This window comes from Camellia sinensis, chromosome 4, assembly GCF_055761805.1.
Source record: "Camellia sinensis isolate YWXY chromosome 4, ASM5576180v1, whole genome shotgun sequence".
Lineage (NCBI taxonomy): Eukaryota > Viridiplantae > Streptophyta > Magnoliopsida > Ericales > Theaceae > Camellia > Camellia sinensis.
The window spans coordinates 57,271,964-57,283,747 of NC_138964.1; the positions used below are offsets into that span (position 1 = coordinate 57,271,964).

General features: G+C 35.2%; 1 protein-coding gene across 2 annotated transcripts; it reads right to left on the minus strand.

The window, feature by feature from the left end:
* Nucleotides 1–1,954: 1,954 nt before the first annotated feature.
* On the minus strand, nucleotides 1,955–7,121 carry LOC145824655 (NADP-dependent glyceraldehyde-3-phosphate dehydrogenase-like). 2 transcript variants are annotated; one of them, XM_082924973.1, is made up of 6 exons: nucleotides 6,963–7,121; nucleotides 6,735–6,863; nucleotides 5,138–5,257; nucleotides 4,711–4,846; nucleotides 4,304–4,459; nucleotides 1,955–2,511 (listed from the first exon to the last, which is right to left on the minus strand). In XM_082924973.1, exons 4-6 carry the CDS (start codon nucleotides 4,824–4,826, stop codon nucleotides 2,316–2,318), a joined length of 468 nt encoding a protein of 155 aa, XP_082781099.1. In that variant the 5' UTR covers nucleotides 4,827–4,846; nucleotides 5,138–5,257; nucleotides 6,735–6,863; nucleotides 6,963–7,121; the 3' UTR covers nucleotides 1,955–2,315. The 2 variants fall into 2 exon arrangements, with proteins under 2 accessions (XP_082781099.1, XP_082781100.1); XM_082924974.1 differs by having other exon boundaries at nucleotides 6,500–6,863; nucleotides 6,963–7,102.
* Between the last annotated feature and the right edge of the window lie 4,663 nt (nucleotides 7,122–11,784).

Consider the following 11,784-nt stretch of genomic DNA (forward strand, 5'->3'; position numbering starts at 1 on the left):
TAGACTTGCATTGTTAGGTCTACTATGGAATCAGAATTCATAGCTTTATATAAAGCTAGGGAAGAAGTAGAATGGCTTCGCCATTTCCTTGAAGATATTCCAACGTGGCCAAAACTGGTGCCTGCTATATGCATACATTGAGATAGTCAATCAGTAATAGATAGAGCATAGAGTCATATGTATAATGGTAAGTCATGACACATTCGTCGTCGACATAACACTGTGAGACAACTACTCTCTAATGGAATTATTTCCATTGAATATGTGAAGTCTAAAGACAACATAGCGGATCCACTAACCAAAGGGTTACATCGAGGGGAATGGAACTTAAGCTTATTAAATAAGAGTTACCACAACGGCAACCCAACCTAGTTGACTGGAGATCCCAAGATTTAGGTTCAAATGGACAACCGAGTTATGTATGACTCATAAGGATCACTGGGAAGTCAAACTCCTACCCATTTCTATGATGAAATAATGATGTTTGCAGTGTTTTAGGTTAAGTAAAATTTTAATGATTCTTATATCTAGGTAAACCTAGTGGAGTATGGCAGGATACTCTTAATAAGACTCACATATGTGTGAACTAGACCGGTTCTATGAGATTTGTGAAGGGCTACAATTCTCTACAGTACTCATGAAAGACCAGGTTGTTCAGGGCCAAAATGAACACAATAGTGAGAACTAAATTTTGTATAAGGATATACTGTGTGAGATCTATTGTCTTGGTTTACACAAATGGCTGAACAGTTCAAGACATCATGTTCATTGGTTGGCTAGTAAGTCTGATAGTGTCTCACAAGGGAAGGTTCAAAGCCAAAAGCTACCTATCCTTTGTAGAATATTTCCAATTTATGTACTCTCTGTAATTAGATCATGTTGTTGCATTTTCTCTCCGTCAAATTCCATTCATATGGGGGATTGTTGAAAATTTTGATTTTTATAGGCTTATTTTGGGCCAACTTTGAACCTAAATTTGAGTGGGGTCCATACGTCTTTTGAGGTGGGTCCGAAGAGGTGATGTGTTCCTTGCCGCATGGCAAGTCACACGGTGAAGATGTTTCATCAAAACCATTTATAAGTGAATGGGAAGTTGACATCGTTTTCGAGTTCGTGGAATGGACATTTAAAGAATTAAATGTGGGTTCCTTGAAAGGCTTGTCCCACATAAAAACTTGAAAAAAACTTATGTATGTATATAAGTTCTAGGTGGCAACACTTGGGTTGGGCCCCAAAGGGCACCCCAAGTTTGTAGAAGGAAAGAGTTATGGACCAAGTGAACCTTAGCCCAAACCACCACACACGCGCCGCCGCCGTCGTCTGTCCGACCGGCCGAACCGTGCCGGGTGTGGGTCCAGGGTCGGGTCAGTTCTTATATTAATTTTTTGGACAAAGTTTATTAGAATTTTTTGTGGGAAAAATTAATTTAAATTTTGCGCCAATGTAATTTGAATTTGAATTCAAAACTTTTTGTCCATAATTTGTGCCTCTTTTTAGATCTAAATTCCATAACAGTTCAATCAGTCTGAACAGTTTTTTAGATTTGTTGGAACCCAGACAGATTCAAAACTGCCCAGCAGTTATCTGTTGCACCTGTTCATTCAAAAAACCCACATGTTCAGTTTGTTTTTCAAACCTGTTCGGGTCTATTTATACCAAGGCATTCCAGTAGATTTTCCATTCCAAAAAATTGTTTTTCTTGCCTTCATTTTGCTCTCTTGCATTATTATTCTTCATACTAGTTTTAGAGAAAAAATTCAGAGAGTATAGAAAACAGGTTTTGTTCGTCGTACAAATTGTTTAGAGTGCTACTACAATTTGTGAAGATCATTGTATCCTCTGAGATAGACACCTTTTATCCGTAAGTAAAATAGCGGGGCGAATCTGTCTTAGTGATAGAGTGTCACACACTCGATTTGATCTTTTAATTATTTATTTGGTTCAGTAAAATAAATTCGATAAGTAATTTATTTTATTTGTTTGATTTGTTTCATTATTTATTTTACACAGAAGATTGTTCAAACATTATTTATCACAAAACATACCAACACTACGATCAAAATAGTTGGATAACTCCTGATTTTTTAAAATCAAATAAAAATTGGCGTGAATTAGAATGACCGTACATAACTGCAGTGTTCACACCTGCAGGGCAAAATTGCTTGCATTGCAATGGTGGATTCCTTCTTTAACGGAGCTGATTCTAATGACTGGCAAAACCGGTCCAAAAGGCTCCTCATGCCAGGGCCAACGTGATCTAATAACAATGGCCAAATAAGGTTGCCCTCCTGCTTGTACTCCTCGCAAAATGTTGCTCATTTCTGCTTAGCATCCACGACCAACCTTTCAATAAAGTTTGCAGATGACTCTGTAACAACTGGAGTGATATCACAGTTGTCCTCAGGTGGCCCAACTGTCAATTTTGCCACTTTGGCCTTCACTTTTTCAACAAGGGCATCAGCAACTGATTCCATCACCAAGACAGCCTTCATAGCAGTGCATCTTTGACCACTGTTGCAAACGTTCATGCTAAGAATTTCAGAAGTCTTAACAAGGGGGTGTATTGGCCAAGTTGAATTTGATAATGTGTGGGTGATTTTCCGACCACACTGCCCGCTTAGTAACCAGCTGGAGAGCACTGGCAGAATAGATGGCACCTGGCTGACCTGCAACAGAAATATAAGAATCCCGCGGTGGTTTCGACCACCTGGGGGCACTCCGACGATCAAGTCAGTATATCTCTCAAAGATAAATCAAGTACTAAACTCACAAACTTGAGTATCAAAAGCATACCTTAGACCCATGGGGGTGCCTCTCTTTTATAGCCAACATAAACCTAGTCCCAATAGGAGCCTGGCCCTAATGGACTTAGGATTACTACTAATCTGGGACTCCCAGTGGAATTAAGATAAACTCTCTAAGAGTCTTATCTTTACCCAAACTGAAGTCTTCTCCCAATCTAGGACTCTTGTCCATATCCAAGTTGAGTTCCCTCTTCATTCTAGGACTCTTGTCCCTTATCCGCTTATCTCGGATTCCGATATCTTCGGAGGCAACCTCGGCCTAGCCGAGATGACCTCGGCACAACGACCAAGACACGTGGCACCTCGGCTGGCACCTCGGCGTCACCTTGCCACGTGTTGGTACTCAGAAAATATATCCCCACAAATAATCAAAGGAAAATGGATTGGGTGTAGCTTCCTGCAAGCTAAAAAGTTGATAATCATAAAGTAGAATCTAAAAGCATCCCTTCCCTTACTTCTCAATAATCAGGTTACATAGGTGCTGTTTGGTGTGGCTATTAAAACAAATTATAAATTATAACTTTAGTCAGAAGTTGTTAATCTATTTGGGGTAACTACTGGATTAGAAATTTAAATTACTAAGTAGCAATTGGTAAATAAATTGTGAAATAACTTTTTGATTTGTAAATGTCCTTTTTACCTCTATTAGCAATAAATTTAATTAACTTAGTTGTAAATTGAATTAACCTTTACCTTTTGTTATTAAATACTAGTCCATGTTTCTCATAAAATAAAAAAATAAAAAAAATCTAGTCCACAATCTATACGATTAGTTAAAAAAAACTATTATAATCAGAAGCTGTTTAGAACAAGTATAACCAAACAATCAAAAACAACTTTTTTAAAGCTAAAATCTATTTGTTGATCAAATTAATCCATACCAGGCACCCCCATAAGCTATTTTTACCTCATAACTTACAAGCAGAAACTATACCAAACATTCTGACACGGTTTTCCAAAAAAAAAAGTTATAAGCAGACCCAAATAAGGTTCAATTCAGGGTTTTAGGGTTCTAAAAACTCCCGCTGACCGCATGTTTGGATCACAAGAAACTTGATGTGTAAGGAAATCGATTTCTCTTATTATTGAGGAAATTAATCTCTATTCTACAAGCCAAGTCTATGCAAGGAACAATCATCTCATATTATGGAGTGCCTCAATCATAATATTACACTAGCATTAACATGAAATAGATGAATGCTCATCTGACTGATTTGATCACTTTGCAAGTTTTAATTTCTGTCAGAGCCTAATGGAAAACAGTGCAGCTATATGAATGCACAATATGAAATGAATGAACCAATTCTCTAAAACTACTTCGGCAGCAGATAAATGCATTTTATAGTTTTCATTTTCTAGGATATACTTTGCCAAGGAAACTAATCATCCTTCATGTTCTCTAAACTCGAATAGTGAAATTTCTCTACAAACATTTACCATGCACTATTTCCCTAATAGCATATGTAACCATATTGATATGTATGGATGGTTTCGCTCACCTGTGGGAAAAACCACCTTTTATAATGTTTGTTGCTACCAAATCTAGATCAGCATCCTCAAGCACAATGCAGGCATCTTTTCCTCCGAGCTCCATCTGTAGCGGAATCATGCCTACTTTCTTTGAAATTGCAATACCCATGTCTCCACCAGTGAAGCTGAGAAATTAAGTACGCAAATTAGTTGTTAATAAGCGTATATTAGACAAATAAAGCTGGAACTGAAGTAGCACAAAGGCTCTGTTTGGATATTGGAGTTGTGGAGGGAATTGCGCCCGGAGGGGGGGGAGAGAGAGAGAAAAAAAATGAATGAAATAGAAGCTAATTGTTTTTCACAAATCCCTTATTTGTATTTTACCTTATAAATCCAAGATTCAAACACAGCATTAGAAAAAATGAAGTTTGATTACCTTATACAGTTCACCCCAGGATGCATTATGAGGAAATCACCGATGTCAGTGCCTTTCCCTGTTATACAGCTGATGAGGCCCTTGGGAAATCCAGCCAAGTGGAAGCAATGCACCATATGAAGGCAGCCACAGCACCCTAAAGGGAAGTTCAGATGAGAGATAGCGAATAAACTATTCCATAATCTGCAAAAGAGTATATACATATTTACACAAACATTCATTTCACCTCTGTGGATGTTTGGAATTTCCATGGGAAATAGTTCATTAAACCGTGGTTTTAGAAAGCATTCTTGAAATGAGTATGTATCGCTTATCATGCAGGATTAAACATGAACTCTACTGCCAATATATATAGGACTTCTTATGTCACAGATGATTAAAGCATAAAATAGAAAACAAAGCGGAGTCATGAGATATGGGAAAATACCTGAGTTGGAGGCTTAAGCACAAGAGAGTTTCCAGCAATCAGAGCGGGACCAATTTTGGAGACAGCAAGGTTAACTGGATAGTTGAAGGATGGAATTGCCAGAATAACACCAAGTGGAATCTGCAATGAATACAAGTTGAATCCCATAAAAATTACAACAAATTTCAAGTTACTACTGATTATCGGTCAAGAATCAAGGGCAACCCAATACACGAGACTATCACTGAAGGGGGTCTGGGGAGGGCAAAATGCAACTCCAATGCATAAAGTATGTCTATGTGCACAAGTATTTCAGAAATGATACATCTAATTTAGATCTACAGTTCAAATGCAATCAGACTAGACAAACCCTACCATTCACCCTGAGAAAAAAAGAAGTCAAAACAGGCTCCTATTAGATGCACTGACAATCCTATTACAATCATTCATCGATCAATAACTTGTTTGCAAGCATAATCTTTCTTGACCGAAAATGTCAAAAGTTAAAATTTTCATAATTGTTAAAAGTTCTTTAATTCACTATCTTAGAGCCTATAAACTGGCAAAGGAAGGTGACAGAAAAAAATTAGATGGATTAGCATGAGCACGATGCAACTCCACACTTGATGTTAATAGTAGAGGATAAAGTGATTGCAATGTGAGTAAGAATTACCAAAACGGTGAAGAGCAACAAGCCAAAATATAAAGATGTAACCAGAAAATAGAGGAAAAGGAGATAATATTAGTAATATATACTTATCTGTCAAGCTGTTCAAGTTTAAATTAACTATTTTTTGTTTTTTTCACTTGCAGGTATCCTATCTTTGATGGATTTCAATGTAACTCCATCATGACAAAAGAAAGTAACTGACCAAATAATAACCAGTAAGAGACTCCCTACGGGGGCTTGCAAGTTGCAGGAAAAAAACAAAGGTTACGTTTTACAAAGACTTTAATGCAGACAATAAAACAATCTCACACTTGAAACAACATGATGATCTCACTCTTTCCCAGTAAGAACAACAGGACAAACCAATGCAGTTCACACAAATTAAACTAGTCCAGTAATGCCCGCATCATGAAAAAACATCCATTAAGCAATTACAGTATTTAATGAAGGATCATGCCCACTACTATACCCAATTCTAACAATATTAAGCTTCATCGGGTGGAACTCATTCATCCAGTTTGCAATATACTGAACATTTTCTCAAAATTTGCTACCTGTAAAAGACACTTTCCTCTGAATTAAGCAAATCAAGTTGATATTTTGCATACTTTGTTACCAATCCCTTGGTCGATAATATTATCACATTGTGTCTATCGGTTTGCCATAGTCAAAGATGAGCGAAGATGAAAACAAGTAATAGGCTGAATAATTACCTTTGTTGGCCATCTAGGCTAGCGAGCCATTTCACACCTAAACCAACTTAGTTAAAAAATGGCGAGCCATTGCACGAGACTCCCCACTAAAGCACGGTCTGGGAGTGCAAGATGCACACAACTTTACCCCATTTTTGGAGAGGTTTTTGTGACTTGAACCCGCACCACCAGGGACGCCAACAAGAAGTTTACTGGAAAAGAGTAAAAATAGTATGGTAGAAGAGCAAAAGTATACCTTAGAAGTAAGGCAGTACTTGGTCCTCTCACTTCCAGGAAAACTATCGGATACTAAAAATTTCCCCTCTCCCAGAATTCGAACCCCTTCTTCAGCACACTAAGAAACAAGATCCCCAGACCTAACAACCTTCACCAAACCCACAATTTATATCATTCAATCAGTTTCAAAGCATGGTATTGGTTGAATTTATGAGCTAAAATACAAAAATGAAAACAATTTACATACCTCAGTTACTGCATCTTTAGCTGGGAGCTTTGTGCTCTTTGAGAATAGCAGTAACCTTGTGAAAGAGCTCTGCTTCCTTCCAAAGCGGGGTCTTTGCCCACAATTTTTGCGCAGTTTTCGCTGTTTCCATGACTTTGTTGACCTCTTCTTGTGTGCAAGCTGAATAAAGGCCATAGCTAAGTAGATAAGTGAATAAACTTCAAAGAATTTAAATTTACTTGCCAAAATTTAAAAAATAAATAAATAAAAAATAAAAAATCATATAAAGGCCAAGCTCAAGAGTTGCAAGAAAGCTTAAAAGAGTTTTGTAACTTCAATTTGGACCAAAATCCATTTGTTTATTATTTACGGAATCTCTTTTCTCTGTTCACTTCTACCTCGTTTGTTTACTGAGAAAAGTTGAAAAAAGCAAAGAAACCAGTTTCGTATCACAAAATTTCCCATTACTTTGGAACCCAAAAAGTTATGTACTAAACTGAGCCTAATGAAACAATTTGTGTAACACCCGATCATACTTTGCATTCATACATTCATTCATCTTTGATTTCTCTTATCTTGTATTGTATTGTGCATATGTTATGACTTGTTTAGAAAGAACTTAGAAAAATTAGAACAATTTGGAAGAGAAATCTTAGAATAGGAATTTTGGCAAACAATAAAGAGTTAGAGGACAACTTCGAACTTAAAATTGAAATGTTTATATATCTTAGAAACCTTAATTGAGGAGCTTAATAATCCAGTTCTAATGGGTAAAATCTTTTAGACACTTCGTCAAAAATTAAGCGGGATTAGCTAAAATTAAGCGAGATTAATTAGAATTAAACCTAATTAATTAGATTAATGAAGAAAATTAATAAAGCTCGTAGCTCAAGCAAACACCTTACTAATTTAGAAATTACTATAAACCTTAATTGAGGAGCTTAATAATCTAGGTCTAATGAGTAGAATCTTTTAGACACTCGTCAAAAATTAAGGGGTTGTTTGGGAAGTGCTAGATTAGTATACTTTTTGACTTTTTATGAAAAAACGTAAAATATGGGTTGAATTTGAAGTGATGTAGTAGAGAGGTGATGTGACCCAAATAAGATGATTGTAACCCAAATAGGATAATGTGCTAAAATAGCATGTGCCATTTTAGCACATGCCAAACAAGCACTAAGTGGGATTAGCTAAAATTAAGTGAGATTAATTAGAATTAAACCTAGCCAATTAGATTAATGAAGAAGATTAATAAAGCTTGTAGCTCAAGCAAACACCTTACTAATTTAGAAATGAACCTAAGGAAGACAAGTGTCCCTCTATTATTATAATACAAAATTGAAGGAAAGAGAGAGAGATGGAAGAAGAAGAAGAAGAAGAAGAAGAAGAAGAAGAAGAAGAAGAAGAAGAAGAAGAAGAAGAAGAATTGGAGACCTTCAATCCCTAGTCTAAAAATTAAGAAAAAAATCATCATAAGGTATGGAATTTCATCCTCTTTCTTGTGTTATACATCTAATTTAGTAAGAAAATCATCTAAGATAGGTTTTAAGAAGATTAAAAATAAAGTAATGGAAGAAGATTTAATAAGGAGCTAAGTTTTGAGAAAATCTTGTATAAACCATGTTTTGATTGATTGAATCTTGAATTCTTTTGCATACAAATATTTTTCTATGAATTTCATATCATTTATATATGTTTTAGAATTTATAATATCATGTTTCGAGGCTTGAAAATGAACAAAAATGGAAGAAGAAGGAGTTAGAACACTTGGAACAGCCCAGCCAGTTTTTCTACTCAACCACTGCATGTGTGGCCAGCTTCATTTTACCTACTACATAACCATCGCACGTGCAGCCAAAAAGCTTTGCACGTGCGTCCAGCCACAACACGAGCGACCAATCCCCAGCCAACAGATGATGGACCACTACATGACTTCCGCAGGTGCGGCCAAACCCTCCGCACATGCGGCCAAACAAGGCACTTGCCCAATTCTACTTCTTTTCATTCTCTTTGTTTAACCGGGCACTACACTTGATTGAGACTTGAGATAAAATTAATAAGACTTAGAAACTAATCTAAAGAGGGAATAGTTAAAGAAAGAAAGTTAACGTTAAGTTAGTATACTTGAATTAGAACCGAATAGAATGGTATTTTAATTGTTTCTCACTTCATTTCATCAGTACTTGTATTCTTATTTGCGTAGGTCAAGATCTCGTGGAATATCCCTCATATAAGAGCCATTGAGTAATATTATTGTAAAATTATGTTCAAAAGTTTATTTTGAAATCAAAAAGTACTATATGTTTGAAAATGCTTAACTTTGCTTCCGAAATGAATGAATATCTAAGAAGTAGGGACATTTCTAAGAAGGTAACATATACATATTGTGTCCGTGTTGGACACCGACACGCTTTGCACACTTTTAGGACACGTGTCCGACACTTTTCAATACATGTCCTATTTTTTAAATTATTTTAAAGATCCGGACACTCTTTGGACACTTGGAGGACACACATGTCTATCATTTAAATATACGTGTCTATTGATTAGATAGATTTGAAACTAGTTATGAGTTTGAACAAAACAACTTAAGATACAACAATAAAACAAAAATTACATAAATTTATAGAAATTAGTGGCATATTGCATTTTTTATTATCTTCAAATGATATATTTATATCTATAACACATAATAAATATATAAAATTATATATTGCATACATGTCTCCCACATGTCGTGTCCTATATTTTTTGAAAATTAACATGTCGACGTGTCCATATTGTATCTGTGTCGTGTCACATGTCCGTATCTATATTTCTTAAATATCCTATACGCTTTGTATCAATGTATTAGATGGCATCCTCATATTAGTCCTAGTCATTGGGGGACAGTAACCATGCCTATGACCATCTTTTGAGATCTCCTCTACCACTTATGGATGGGTTTGTTTAATCAGTACTCGAACCAATTATTCTTCTGTTTTGTTTTAATGGATGTACATTATTAAGCCTCTGTTTGGCAAGTTAGTTTTCAGACTTTTTTGGCTATTTTAACCACAAAAAACAAAATAGGCTATTTTAGTCATAACAAACAAAACATCACATCCAACCCATAATCATTACATTCCTCTCTCACAAAAAAAGTCAAAAAAGCCAAAAAGCCAAAAAACCCTTCCCAAACCAAGCTTTTTAGCCCAGGCTAAAATAGCCAAAAAAGCCAAAAAGCCAAAAAGCCAACCCACTTCCCAAACCAAGCCTAAATGATTGAAAATGCTATGTTATTATGGTGAGATTGATTTGAAATTTACTAAACTTGATATATTGATCTATGTTTTGCAAATATTCGCGATATTCATTCATTACTACTTTACTGTAATATTATTCACTAGGCTATGACTCACCCATCTTCCCTATATATATGTAGTGATGATCATAGTTATCAAATCGAGATTCGTATCGTGAATCTCGATGGCCTCATACCGAATTGCGAATCGGATCGAATCGTGAATCGTACAGATTCGATCACTTTTTCAAAATTACTTAAAAACATATATCTACACATTTAGATATTAAATATATTTTATGAATATGAAATATTTAATGAAAATATTATTTTGAATGATAATCACGTAGTTTAATAGGTAAGAAATTAACAAAGGTTTTCATGTAAGATCACCATCTTACCTTTTTTCGTTTTTAGATATTTCGTATTAACCATTCTTAATAAAGATAATAACCAAATAGACAAACTATCAATTTTCAAAGTAACAATAATTAACAATGATATTGATATTTGGGCAATAAGCATATACACTTTTCTAAGTAACAATAAGCGAATAATAAGAAAGAATTATTTAGAATATTTTATTTTAAAACCTAAAACATTCTAAAAGGTAAAATTGACCTCACACACGTAATATTCAATTATATTCAATTTAATAAAATAACAATAGATAATTTATAGTGTAATTTTAATCTTAAACGTCTTTAAAAGATATATTATGATTTTTAAAGAGAAAAAGAGAGAGACAGACAGACAGAGAGAGAGAGAGAGAGAGAGAGAGAGAAGAAGAAGAAGAAGAAGAAAGGTTAAAATATGTTGAATCTGATTGGATGCTATTAAAATCGTGAATCGAATTGCGAATTATAAGATTTTGATAACAGATGTGATGATGAGAAAGAACAAGTTTAAGAGAAGAAGAGTTTCTTATGAGTTTTTGGTCTTGTATTATAGAAGGAGTTTTTGTATATATTGTCCACACTTTTGTACTGTAATCTAACTAGAGTTGTAATAGATAGAGAAATCTTGTATAATTACATTATGATGTTTGTACCTTTTGTAATCTAGGTACAAAGATGTAAAATATTTGCTATGTTAATATAAAGGTTTGTGCGTTTAATATCGTATCTACCTATGCACAACTCTGAATGCACTAAATTCCTTATGAGTGTACAACTTCCATGTATATAACCCAAATGAGACACAAACAAATGAGACACAAATCTTTACATGGTTCGGCCCAATGCCTACATCCACGGAAGAAAGAGAGAAGACTTCACTCTGAATAAAACAGATACAAAAACAGAGGAGGAGGAGGAGGAGCTCACTCTCTCAACTCAACTCACAGATACACTCTTCTCACCACTCTCTCTCTGTTTTTCCTGATCTCTCTCAGCTCACAGCTCTTCCCATTTTATACACAAACGGGAGAGTTGCCTACAAATAACCAACTACCAAAAAATAAATGGAGAGCCATTAACATACCCACCCTAGGTTTGAAAAACTTTAGCAAAGTGGTATTGACAACCTCTACACTTGACTTCCATCATAGCCAAGTTCACA